The 15,059-nt window shown below is 25.7% G+C and overlaps 1 protein-coding gene across 2 annotated transcripts in view; it reads left to right on the forward strand.

Moving 5' to 3' along the window:
* The window catches only part of LOC101240553 (uncharacterized), a 75,929-nt gene extending 67,152 nt beyond the window's left edge, over positions 1–8,777 (forward strand). The window contains exons 9-10 of one of the 2 annotated variants that reach the window (XM_065792210.1): positions 2,953–3,003; positions 7,922–8,777. In XM_065792210.1, coding sequence (XP_065648282.1) covers positions 2,953–3,003; positions 7,922–8,194 — 324 coding nt within the window. In that variant the 3' untranslated portion in view covers positions 8,195–8,777. The remainder of the gene's footprint in view (positions 1–2,952; positions 3,004–7,921) is intronic. The other variant, XM_065792211.1, reaches the window with a different exon arrangement.
* Positions 8,778–15,059: the final 6,282 nt, after the last annotated feature.

The following is a 15,059-nucleotide window of genomic DNA, read 5'->3' on the forward strand; positions in this document are numbered from 1 at the left end:
TTTGTCAAACAGAAACAAATCGTTGTAAAATAAAATAAAATATAAAAATGCTACGAATATATTCCCCAACCCAATATATATGTATATGTATATATATATATATATATATATATATATATATATATATATATATATATATATATATATATATATATATATATATATATATATATATATATATATATATATATATATATATATATATATATTTATTTATTTATTTATTTCAAAATTAGTATAAGTCCATATAAATACAAGTGTGCATTAAAATAACCCATGCCCTATCATGTTTATATTGAAAAATACAAAAACAATTCTATCTACATCTTGTAGTGTAAATGTAATTTAAACCAATAAAGAGGAGCTACATCGGGCTCCTCTATGTTGACCCAGTTAAGCTGCAGAAAGCAGCTGGTCAAGAAAGTTACAATAAAAATTCTTTAAATAAATATACAGATGGTGAATCAACTGCTTGCTGTGAAAAAGCGTTTCAGTGTATTGTTACTCTATTTGTAAAAAAGTTTTCTCGTTCAATGCAACCTTTGACTAGTTGAGGCATTAATCGCTGATTGTGTTCACAAAGATTGTAATTTGTTTTTGAATTTAGTAGAATTTGAGGGAAATGAAAGTTAACTTCGTCAATCTGTTAAGTAAGTTTAAATATATATATATATATATATATATATATATATATATATATATATATATATATATATATATACACTCACATTAATATACATATATATACATATACATATATATACATATATATACATATACATATAAATATATATATATATATATGTATATATATATATATATATATATATATATATATATATATATATATATATACACATATATATATATATATATATATATATATATATATATATATATACACATATATATATATATATATATATATATATATATATATATATATATATATATATATATATATGCATGTATTATATATATGCATGTGTTATATACATGTATGTATTATATATATGCATGTATTATATATATGCATGTATTATCTATATATAATAAATTGTAAATCCATTATCCATTGTTTAAGAAATATATTTCTTGTTATAAGAAATATATTGCAGAAAATTTGATTCTTAAAACCAGCAAAATGTTCTTTTTATAAAAAACATTTTGCTGGTTTTAAGAATCAATTTTTAACAATTTATAGTAATTTTTTTTTATTTTGTTAATTCACCTCCCCAATGCCATGAAAGCCACTACAGCTGAGGAGGCTACTTGCAAGGCCTCTGTGCAGAGAAACAAGTTAAGCGCTGTACTACCAGGGGCAAGGTGGAGATCAAACTTGGAACTTCTTGCTTATGAGATGAGTGCTCTACCAATACACCACTGCCACATAAGTTGCAGGGTAGATAAGTTTTTGAGATAATTTAGGATTACAGGCTTAGGTTCATTTTTATGTTTATAAGTTTTCTGGTTAACATATTTTCACCTACAAGTATCAGAGTTATAATTTACTCATTAATAACAAATTGAATGAATCAGTCACACTACCTTATTTTCAATGCAACATATCAGCAAATTGGATGCAATGGTCCCATGACTTTTATTTTAAATGCAACAACAACAAATTAAAGGAATTGAATACACAATCAACACTGCAAACTACTTTATGTATGTTGGTAATTACCAGAACTCAAAGAATATTGTTAAGAAGAGAAAAAATAAAGACTTAGAAACTCTATATTGTATGAGTAGGAAAAACACAAAGGTAAGAGAGTCAAAGCATTGATGTGTAAGGGAAAAAACTATATGAAAAAAAGTTTTAAAGCATAAATGGACAAATACAGTGAAAGGTAGCCTCAAAATCAAAAACTGAGTTTTAAAACTGTACCCCGGAGGTACCAAAGAGGCACAAGCAATAACCCATGAGTATAAGGTCAAGCCCTCATTATTCTAGGCAGGAAACAGTTTAAATGAGATTTACCTCTATGCTAGCCTTTTAGATGGAAAAAGGATGTGAGACTGTTTAACAAAGATTTTCTTCTTACCCTAAATGACTTTACTTAGGAATTCTTCTAGAAGACAGTAGCCAGATGCATTAACATCTGTCTAAGATGAGTATTGGTATTGACACACCATTGCTAGCCTGTAATTAACTAAGACCTCCAAAACATGGGATATTATAAGTCAGAGTTAACTTCTCTAACCCTTTTGTTATAAAAGCAAAACCTACAAGTAGGACATAAGGCTAGTTGTTCTGGATTACATGTTACCAGTAACAGGGTGATCACGATGGTCCTAAACCTGACCTGACTTTATGTGAAGAAGCATCAGCGAACACACACACTTTATGTTTATATCTTTTTAAGTTTTATTGGCTATTTTTTTCTATCTGTAATTTTTTACTTATGTTGCGTATCTTCTATGTTTGCTTTCTAACAAGAATTTCATTATGATGCAATTCTATTATATACATAAAATATATATAATCTCCTTGTCATATTATATAATCTCCCTGTCATATGTGCCACACCTGGTATCTAGATTTTTAATTAATGTTGAGTTGATGATAAAGCTTTATCCATTCCTGTAAATATTTTGATTATCTGTATCATATCCCTATCTTAAACCAGAACTTTTGTACTAAGTTTGACCTTTCATTAAATTTCACTTCTGAAATTTTTAATTTCTGAAAAGTTTTTTAGAAATATTTTAGTTAATCTTTTTTTTTCCAAATTAAGAATTTTAAATTTGAAGATAAAAGTGAAGCAACCTAAAAGCTTTTCATCAAGTAATTACGATAAAAAACTTGTACAGTTGAAAAAAAGTTACAGCTATTTAATCAATCGTTTATTAAATTTATTAATATTGAATTGAATTAAATTTACTATTACTGTAATTGAATATTTAAACAAAATTTTTTATAAAAATATTACTTTAATATTTTTTTTAAAGATTCCGGTTGTGTTTTACAATAATTTCGAAGATACTGAAAATAGTTGTGGTGTAAGTTGTTTTTAGTAGACATTAATATTATTAGTTAAAGTATTTTTTATGAATTTTTTAAAAATTTTTGAAATTTACATAAGTAATAAAGTAAAAGTTGATCTTAATATTTTCTAATATCTTAATATTTCCTAATATCTTAATATTTCCTAATATCTTAATATTTCCTAATATCCTAATATTTCCTAATATCTTAATATTTCCTAATATCTTAATATTTCCTAATATCTTAATATTTCCTAATATCCTAATATTTCCTAATATCCTAATATTTCCTAATATCTTAATATTTCCTAATATCTTAATATTTCCTAATATCTTAATATTTCCTAATATCCTAATATTTTCTAATATCTTAATATTTCCTAATATCTTAATATTTCCTAATATCCTAATATTTCCTAATATCTTAATATTTCCTAATATCCTAATATTTCCTAATATCTTAATATTTCCTAATATCCTAATATTTCCTAATATCCTAATATTTCCTAATATCTTAATATTTCCTAATATTTTAATATTTCCTAATATCCTAATATTTCCTAATATCCTAATATTTCCTAATATCTTAATATTTCCTAATATCTTAATATTTCCTAATATCTTAATATTTCCTAATATCCTAATATTTTCTAATATCTTAATATTTCCTAATATCTTAATATTTCCTAATATCCTAATATTTCCTAATATAGATATATTAAGAAAAGTCTCTACAAAAATATAAACATTTTATTTTACAACTTTAAACCATTTATTGTTTTAAAAAATGTTCAATTATACTACGACTGCTTTTTAAGTTAAACATGTTAATTAACCAAACAATTAAGTTATACAATTATTAGAAGCAGAAGCAATCAAAAAAAATTAAAAAAAAAATAGATTAAATGAAGTAAAGCAATTAATTAAATGAATCAATTAATTACAGAGATGAGGATGTGAAGTAAAAAATACCAGACTCAACATTTTTTGGTACAACAGAACTCATTGCCAAACGTGTATTTTTTTGTTAAGCAAAATACAGCTATGACATTTTGAATTTTCATGTAAATTGTTTGGCATTTTCTTTTGTTGTATTTTTATTCAAATATTTTAGACACTTTTTGCATTTTTTTTGTTTGCATTTTTAATGTTTGTTGCGCGGATTGGCTCTTGAATGGCTGATTAGGCTGAATGATTGATTTAAGCTGGTGAAGCTTCTGAACAGAAATGCAAAAGTGTGAACAACTGAACATATTGAGCAGATTTTGGTAGTTAAAACATTTGTATAACTTGCAATTTAGATTTGTCAAGTTTTTATCGCCTAATCTATAATTTCCAATGTCTGAAACCATAGTACCAAGCTTTGCCTGGTTTACCATTCGTAAATAAATTAGTTAGTTTTATATGTTGTTAATATCTAGCAACAAGATCAAATACTTGTTTGCAGCTTCTAACAAGACCCAGCATGTTTATTAAGCATTTCTAGTAATTCAATAAAAGTACTTAAAATGGTAACTGTGCTAGTACCACTAGAGCATGCAGGTTTCCTTATCCTCAACGTTAAAGTAGCCTTTAGAATGCTACACATAATAATAAGTAGCCAGGTTTGTTATCTTTATTTTTTATTTTTTGTTTTTTTATTTTACTGGGAGGACAGATAGTGGATTAAATTTAAAATATTTTACTGTAACTCTTTTCAACTCGTGTTAAAATTTTTAAATTAAAAACCAAACAGTTTTATACCGTATGATAAAGCAAAAATGTGTGATAGAGTATGTCTTTTATTATGCACAATGTTCTGATTACAGGTATACCTTTTAAATGTCTATAGCGCATCCAGAAGTGAAGTTAATCTAGTCTGAAAATTTAGGCCAACTATGTAATATTTCAATAAAAAAGCTTTACTCAGAAATTTAATGTCTCTTTTGCTGAATTAGCTAGTCACAGTCTTAATATTTTCTTGCAGAAGTGGAAATAGATGACTAGTTCTTGATTTTCTTAGATGTGCAGAACTTCTATCCCTTTGCAAAAACCAACAGAAATCACCCATCATAGCTGGACTATATTTCTAAATTTCATATAGACTTCTTTCCTGACTAAATTGTCAGGAAAGAAGTCTATATGAGATGCAGGAAATGCATCTTAAGAGATACATTTTCTCTAATGGCCTTGTAGTTTGTTTAAGTTTCTTGACTAGTTCTCTGTAGTCGTTTGATTTTCTATTTCCAAGAAACCCACAGCCTTGAATTAGTTCTAAGCTGTCTGTTGCAAATCAGTCAGCTTTGATGTAAACATGAAATTATTCACTATAAAATGTCTAAGTTGAGGTCCTATGAAAACTCCTTTTATAATTTTGGCATTACTTAGAAATTATACCTTAGAAATGTCTTTTTGAGGTACTGAAAAAGATCTGAGTTGCCTTTAAGAGCTTTCAAAAAGTTCATCAATCCCATTTTGATGTGAATAGATGGAAGGTAAATTTTTTGTGGACTGTGCTAGTGTTTTCCTGAAACATATTTACATTCAAACTATGTTTTCCTGGGACATATTCAGATCTTATTGGCCACTGCTTCCGTGAATACTTATGCTTATAAGCATGAGTGTCCCACAGGCACAGCCGTGGGGCAGCCTTTTAGTTCTCTCCAAACCATAGGAATTGCAAATGACAAACTTCTTATGCCCTTTAGCCACTGCGTCAAATTTGAGTAGCATGACACAAGCTTCATACTTATGTAAGCATTATAAGCAAATTTGACCAAAGCACAGTGGTTTAGAAACATTTAAAATTTGGCTAAAATACAGTTTTTTGAGTAGTGCAATTTAAATAATGTTATTTGCTAACTATTTCCTACAGTTTCTTATGGTTCTAACCGCTTAAAAAAATAAGTAAAGCGTGTACATAAAATAAATGTGAAAGTAAAAAAACAACTAAAAAAAAGTAACCCTCAATTTTTATTTCGAACCAAGTAATAATTTTAATACAATAATATAAGAAGATCAAACATTAAAAAAAAAGTTTATTATTCCTGTGGGAATCTAATTAAATTTCTAGCTTTTGCTTTAGTGGTACCCATAAACTTGCGCACAGAATAAGAATCAAAACTATTAAATGCTTTTTTAAATGGTATTTTAATATCTTTAATGTTTCTGCAAAGCTTTTTTGTTTTTTTCATTTTTCTTTTAATAATAGCCCAGTACTTTTCAATAACTCTCAATTCTGGGCTGTTTGGGGGATTTTCTGTTTTAGGCACAAATTTCACATTATTCTTTTTATACCATTCCATAGCTAGTTTACAATAATGAATTGAAGCTAAATCAGGCCAGAACACAGGTCTGTTATTGTGTGATTTAATGAGAGGTAAAAGGCGTTTTTGTAAACATTTTTTAACATATATTTGACCAGAAAGTGTGGAATGAGAAATATAAGGTGCTGATTTTTTTTTTGCTACAACTGCAAATAGCTTGCCAAATCAAAGCTTTTTTAGCGAACTTGTCATGTTTAGTGTATTTAAATTTCTTATCTGCTTTTCCTCTATATTTGGCAATATAATAAACAGCACTAAGAATTTGTTGATGATCGTACTTGATATAATAAGTTTCATCCCCTTCGATAATACAGAAATTTTTTGAAATAAAATTATCATACAACTTTCTGCCACGGGTTCTCGCACTTTTTTGTTGAGTTTCAGAACCGTTGGGCACTTTTTCTTGTAAGAAATGCATTTAGAAAATGCAATTTTAACGAATTTAAACTGATTTTTATGTAGCCAAGACTTTTTACTTTCTACTTCCTTCACAAAGCCGATTTTTTTTAAAATAGAGTTTGTATCATTCTATAAGAAACTAAAAAAGTTAGCTGCCCCAACTTGCCCCATTTATGTTTGCTTTTATTGCTTTTAAGTTAATATCAACTTTCACTTTTGTATGAGTATAAAGTTTACAAAACATCAATTTTATTTAGCTATTAAGGACAGAATTTTGATTGATAGAAATGAATCATTTCAAAATTTAGTTTTTGATTACATTTTTTTTTTACAAAAAAATTATTCTTCTTCCAACCCATCTCCCCCCGTCTCCCCCTCCACCCCCTTTGCTGACCATATTTGACCCTATTTAAAAGATTTTTAGTGCTCTTTCCTTGTCAACCTTTTTTACATCATAGAGCAAATTTTCAACAATTTTGAATAAATATTTTTTTAAAAATTAGGCGTGGTATTCTTTCTCTGTGACTCCAGAGGAAATAATCCAAAAACATAACAAAAACTCTCAAGATGGTTTACACATCTGCACCTCTCAACCATCTTTTCAAACAAATTATATTTATTATTTTAGTTAAACGCGGGTAATAAATTTGTAGTCAGAGTCAGTTTTTAATTATTGACTCATAATGTTCCCAATTCACTGACATAACACTTAATGAAAGGTTATTGAATACCAAACTGTCTTCCTATGCGGCCAACTGCTGCTGATATCAGCTGCTATGCATAGGTCTTCATCATTAGCCAATGCGTTGGCAGATTCTGATATTATTATCAACCAAAACAAATTCAGATCCATCTTAAGTAGAAAACTGTAAATACAGCTATAAAAGTAGCTGAGTAGACAAGTAGACAAATGGCAACAAGATAATTTGTTGTTGCATGGCAAAAATTTAAGTTCTAATGTGATATGACTCAAAATACCGACGTGCTAGAAATATTCTGACTGCATATTTGAAATCAGCAGCATTAATATATATATATTACCTAACTTTTTCTTATAAATTGCAAAAATTGTGTTGCACAGTGTAATATTTTTAATATAATCTTGAACATATTAGAAATATAATGTCTTTAAATAGTTTTTTTGCAAATTAAAAAAAAATTAAATAGCGTATATTTATAAATGTTAATTTATTATCACTTGGTTATAGTTGCCATTTATTTTACTTTAGAATGTAACTATTGACAATGAATCAAGTTGCCTTGATGGCGAAAAACCCAAAAATAACTTTCCAAAAATAAATCAGGATAATTTCTATGAAACTGATCAAAAGGTTGAACATATATACGCTTCAATTGATAATATTCCTAAAGCCGCTAATTTATATGATACGAGAAATGGTTCTCTAAATAAAGCGTGTCAAAATTATGTGAATTTGAGCAGTTGTGATTCAAATCAGTACGACAAATTATTCAGCCAAGATACCGTTAAGATGTTACTTTGAATCAAAATCATGATTTCTATTTTTTCACCGTTTTCAGATAAATATTTGCTTGAACTTCGAATTTTGTATATCTTGGAATACTTTTACTTTGGTTCACTCAAGCATGATCAATGGGTTCTTTTATTTATTTGTTTTTATTTTAAAAGTTTAACAATCAATTTTTCAGTGTTTTTTGATAAATCATACTTCTTACACGTCATGTTTTAGAGACAACCAAATGTTATTCCAACATTCTTTTTTGTATTTTTTTATAATAGATTTAAATTTAAAGATTTTGAAATAACTTTAAATTTTTAGAAGTTTTTCTATAGTTGTTAATATTCTTAAATTTTTATATATTTTGATATCACGGTATATTTTAGTTTTAACTTTTTATATTTTAAAGTTTTGACCTCAACTTGAAAAGTATTTTTGTAAAACTTAACAAAGTTTTTTTTAAATTTTAGTATGAGTGCAACTGTATAATAATTTTACTATTAATTTAACATGATTTTTATAATGTTTATATATATTTTTCTTTAAATTGTGCAATCTGAAACTTTTTCTTTGGTCATTAAATAAAAAATACAGTTTGTCTTAAAAATTAGTTATCGATGTAAACGCAAGAGCTTCTTTCAATAACAAAAAACTATAACGTTTAAAAATTTGCAGAAGCGTTTAACTATATTTTCAAAAATACAATTTTTTTTATTTAAACCAAACCATAGTATTAAGATTAACTGAATTAAACTATTTGCTCTTGTTTTTTTTTTTGTTTTTTTTCGCCTATTTAGGTTTCATGAATTGGTTACTGTAAATCAGTGCTGTGGCTAGAGAGTTGGAGGCATCCCCCTCTAGGTTAGGGTACCCCACCCCATGGTGTGATAAACAAGTTTTCCTGTAAAAAAAAAAATCTTAATTATTCCTGTGGGAATCGAATAAAATTTCGAGCTTTTGCTTTATTAATGAATTTTTTTTTTCCCAATTAGTGAAATGTTAAAGCTATGCAGGATTCATTACATTATTTACAAAATAAGTGTCTAATCCCAGGATTTGATAAGCATATAAAGCGCCATAAAAAGTCTTCATTTGTCTATGAACGTGAACATAACCTTGAATAAAAACTCAAGAAATGAGTTAATTACTTCTTATTACTTACTTCTTGAACTTCCTAACATCGTAATAGGCAACTACCTGCCAACTATGTATCAAGGTTTTGTGCAAGCTCTGAGGCATGTTGTGCCACGGGTAAATTAGTACAAAGAGTTGTGCTTTGGCTAGACAATAATCTCTTTTGTCTCTCACCATCAATCAAAACACGAGATGATACTGTACGTGGAGTCTTGACAACCTTGTCATAAATTGATTATAAACGCAATTGACCCATTATAACCTAATTTTGAGCACGTAATCGACTAACCCAAGACTAATAAATCAACATTGTATTGTACTTCTAGCAATCGCAACATAGTACCATCAGCAAAGCATGAAATATGACTATAGCAGAGTAATCTGTTGCTGTCTATATTTAAGGGCAAAAGCGAATCCTTCTCTTTTGCCTCAGGTAAAAAATTGTATAGTGGGTAAAAGTAAGTATTTCAATATTGAGATCTGCTCATTTCATTATCTAACGAAAAGTTTATCAGATGTATTAAAGGCATATACAAATGTACTGTCTTCTTCCTTTTATAGTGACAGATTATTAGAGCTATTAAAAATAAAAGTTACTTGTTGTTGCATTTTTATTATTGAAATAATTATCCATCCTTTTTTTCTCTTTTAATTATATTTTTTGTGATATGAATATGTCATTATATTATTTAAATAAAATTTGAATTTTGAACTTTTATGTGAATAATTAAGTAAAATAAAATATAAAAAATTCTCTTAAAATAACAGGAAGATTATTTAATGTAACTTGGGGATTATTTTAAGTAAAAAGGAAATTAAAGTAATAGGGAGGTTATTTTAAGTAACAAGGAAATTATTTTATGTAACAGGGGATTGCTTTATGTAACCTGTTTTAGGACCATTACTTTTTCTTATTTTTATCAATGATTTAAATGTTTCACTTAAATTTTCTACTGCGTATCACTTTGCATATGACATCAAGTTGCTCCTAATTAACAAATCACTTAAAACACTTTAAAAAAATATTAATCACGATCTAGCTAACATCGTTTAATGGCTCCGTTCTTCTAAATAATCCCTTAACTCTAAAAAAAACAGAAATTATTATCTGTCAAACAAAAATAAATAACCTATTAAATTTAAGATTAAGCGCGCAGAAAATAAATCCAGTTAACTCTATTAAATATCTTGAAATCAAAATAGTCTCTAATTTATCTTTTGTATTGCATCTTCAAGACTTCACATTGAAATTAAACAGATTGAACGGTATGTTAGCTAAAATTCGTCACTATGTTAGCCATGAAACTTTGCTTAATATCTATTATGCTATTTTTCACACTCATCTCAGATATGCTTGTAAAGTTTGGGGATAATAAAGCAGCTTGCAAGACTAACTCATCTCCAATAGCTCTAAAGTTAATTTATTTCCAACATACTACTTCAAATTGAAGCATACTCTGCTTTTTATCTAAAGTCCTTAAGTTATCTTATTCAGCCTTTAAACTGATTATTTGTTTGGAACCAAAATCACAATAACCTACCTGTTACATTTATCAACTTTTTTAATCATAGGGAAATTGTAACTATATTCTACGATCTGCTTGCAACTTTAAGTTATCTGTACCAAAATATTGAACTGTTCATTACGGCTATGAATCCATACAAGATAAAAGCATGCAAATATCTCCCATGTTTGTATGCTTTCATGTTTTATGGATTTATGGAATATTTTATTTCCCAACTAAAATCTCTTAATTCTCAAATTTTAAAATTGCTCTCTTTAATTATTTAAAAAAAAATACTGTTTATAAACCTTATACCTTTCTTCAACTTATTATTTATAACTCGGAGCTTCTGTTTATCTAATCTGCTCGTTTCTGTTGTGTTATAAGACAAATCTTAATAAATTTTTTTAAATTTGTTCTTTTTATCTTTCTTAAAATAAAATATTTTCATTAGTATTCTCTTCATCACTATTATCTTTACATAATATTATAAATATTATTTTTACTGTTGTTGATGTTGTTATAATTATTTTTATATTACTGTTTTTGTTATATTATTATTGTTGTTGTTATTATTATTATTATCATTATTGTTGTTTTTATTTCTATTCTTAATCTTATTACTAATATTATTATTATTGTTGTTATTATTATTATCATTATTATTATTGTTATTATTATTATCATAGTATAGTATAGTATATACTTTTTATAATGTGTTATCACTAATATTATTTTTATTTACTCCTACTTGTATTATAATTATTATTGTTATCATTTTATTATTATTGAATTTTACAGGTGTTTACTTCATATTAATACTTATTTGTAAATAAACTTGATGTAACAACTTTATTCAGAATATATTTGATTTGATTTTGTAACAGGGGAAAAATATTTTGCTGTTAGGCAAAGTAATCGTAAATATATAAATCATAAATCACAATGTCATAAATACAAGCAACAAATCATAGAATTTATATCATATGGATCAAAGAGTTATAATATAGCAGGAAAGAGAACGAAGTAAAAAAAAAACCTAATTTTTCAAGCAACAATCTTATGTACCGCGTAACTATCATAATTAAAGTTAATCAAATTCCACATTAAAAAAAAAAAAGTTCGATGGAACGTCTTAAGCAATCCAATCATTGCAAATATAAGATGAAAGTTGAGAAAAATTCGTAAACAATATTTAGAATTTTTTTTATTTTGTGCATTTTAAACGACGAATAATAAATTTCTAGATTAGAAATCAAATAATAAATGTCTAGATAAGAGTTGGTAGTATTTTTACCGGATTTACAAAAAGATATTTTATATCTTTTAGAAAGTTATAAAATACCTATAAAAATAAAATGTAGAAATATGTTTTTAAGTCCAAAAAAATACAGCGACACAAAATAAAATTTTATTTTAATTGACCCCTATAATTTTAGGCGCCATTTTGATTTGCTGCTGAAGTAGTAATTTTATAATTATAAAGTAAGACTGTACCACGATTTTAAACGATTTTCGACTTCGTTCTCTCTCCAGCTAGTCTATAACACCTTCTTGCGGAAACACTTAGCGGATCCTTAAAGAACTTTATGTATACATTATAAATTTGTTTAAATTAAATCCGAACTCTTCAGACAACATTTCCCATTGTTTTTAACAGAGACAGTAATGATTCCAACAAAAGCGGGCAACTTTTCAAAGATATCAGCTTCAAGAATGTTATCTGCGTGTTGAAGTAGTTTTATCATGCATTTTCTTCAAAAACCTCACAAAAAATGATTTAACTTAACTTGGTGTTTTTCAGTAAAAAATGCTACTAGAAATGCTATAAAGTTATCACCTGGTAATTTTTTGAAATCAGCTTTAACTTTAACGGCCATAGCGTGGCCGTTAAAGTTAAAACTTTAACGGCCAAATTTAAAAGTTTCTCTGCCTAAAATTGGTATAACTCTCTTCCAGAAAATATGGTTGACAAATCCTTGTATTCGATGTTGTTCTGGAAAAGGTCATTTAGCTTTAACCAAAATGTAATCTAGTTCATCAAAAATTGGAAGATTCCCTGTGCTCACGGAATTAGGGGTATCTCATTTTTTTTTATTCTATCAAACAGCTGGAAACTAATAAAAATATATTGTAAGATTGATTTTTGCGTCCCCCCCCCCCTCCTTCGAAACCCGTGTCGTTGGCTCTGTATGATATATTTTTTGGTATTTCAATAATTGGCATTTTACGTCTGATAATAGTCCATATAAATTAAACCAAAATATCGCAAAAAAAAAAAAAAAGGAAAAATAGTACGATGCTGTTTTTGATGTTTTATAACTAATTATAACTTTACGTACTACAAGAAATGTTGCTAAAACACTTATAGTTTTTATATTTCAAAGTTATTTTTTGAATACTTTTAATAGAAAATCTGATTTAAGCACTTTTTTTTAAGAACAATAAATTATTCTTGCATAGCAACGCCCGTAGCGACCGTCATCTCACTAACTCTGACTTGGTTTTATGGATATATAAATATATCCATAGAATAATTTACTAATTACTTACTAATTAATTAAAAAAGTTATACTATTTCATTAATTAATTAATTAGTAAGTAATTAGTAAATTATTTTATGGATATATTTATATATCCATAAAACCAAGTCAGAGTTAATGAGATGACGGTCGCTACGGGCGTTGCTATGCAAGAATAATTTATTGTTCTTAAAAAAAAGTGCTTAAATCAGATTTTCTATTAAAAGTATTCAAAAAATAACTTTGAAATATAAAAACTATAAGTGTTTTAGCAACATTTCTTGTAGTACGTAAAGTTATAATTAGTTATAAAACATCAAAAACAGCATGGTACTATTTTTCCTTTTTCTTTTTTGCGATATTTTGGTCTAATTTATATGGACTATTATCATAAAATACACTAACATAATTTACATATATAAATATATATATATATATATATATATATATATATATATATATATATATATATATATATATATATATATATATATATATATATATATATATATATATATATATATATATATATGTATATATATATATATATATATATATATATATATATATATATATATATATATATATATATATATATATGTATATATATATATATATATATATATATATATATATATATATATATATATATATATATATATATATATATATATATATATATATATATATATATATATATATATGTATATATATATATACATATATATATATATATAAAATATATATATAAAGCATAAAAACAACATAAAAAATTCGATTGGATTTTACTGAATTGTAGGAAAATTGTTATTCACGATACTGATTTCCGATAAATGCCGATAACGAAGCGGTTTTGTTTAAAAAAAAAACAGGTTTAAATTTAGGTTTTCAAGAAATTTTTTGGTTAAAGGAAGAGCAAACCTACAAGAGGGTGTATAACGCAGAGGCGTAGTGACAAATTTTTAGACTTTTTTTACCATAAAAATCTCTTTGGACTACGATATAAGGATATATTATATATAAGGGTATATTATATCCTTATATCGTATGACTACGATATAAGGATATAATACTTATATAAATATAATACGATATAAAGATATAATACTTATGACTACGATATAAGGATATATTATATATAAGGATATATTATATCCTTATATCGTAGTCAAAAGAGATTTTTATGGTAAAAAAAGTCTAAAAATTTGTCACTTCCTTTAACCAAAAAATTTCTTGAAAACCTAAATTTAAACCTGTTTTTTTTTAAACAAAACCGCTTCGTTATCGGCATTTATCGGAAATCGGTATCGTGAATAACAATTTTCCTACAATTCAGTAAAATGCAATCGAATTTTTTATGTTGTTTTTATGCTTTATTGTATACTAAAACAAAAATTATTAACATATTATAAATAAAAAGTATAATAGTTTCCTTTTATTTTAGATTACGATAATTAGTATATACTATAATATATAAGTGTATTGTAAAATTGTATATCGTATATATATATATATATATATATATATATATATATATATATATATATATATATATATATATATATATATATATATATATATATATATATATATATATATATGTATATATATATATATATGTATATATATATATATATATATTTATATATATGTATATATATATATACTTTTTAAATATTTTATAAATATATATATATATATATATATATATATATATATATATATATA

This window comes from Hydra vulgaris, chromosome 03 (genome assembly GCF_038396675.1).
Source record: "Hydra vulgaris chromosome 03, alternate assembly HydraT2T_AEP".
NCBI classification, from domain to species: domain Eukaryota; kingdom Metazoa; phylum Cnidaria; class Hydrozoa; order Anthoathecata; family Hydridae; genus Hydra; species Hydra vulgaris.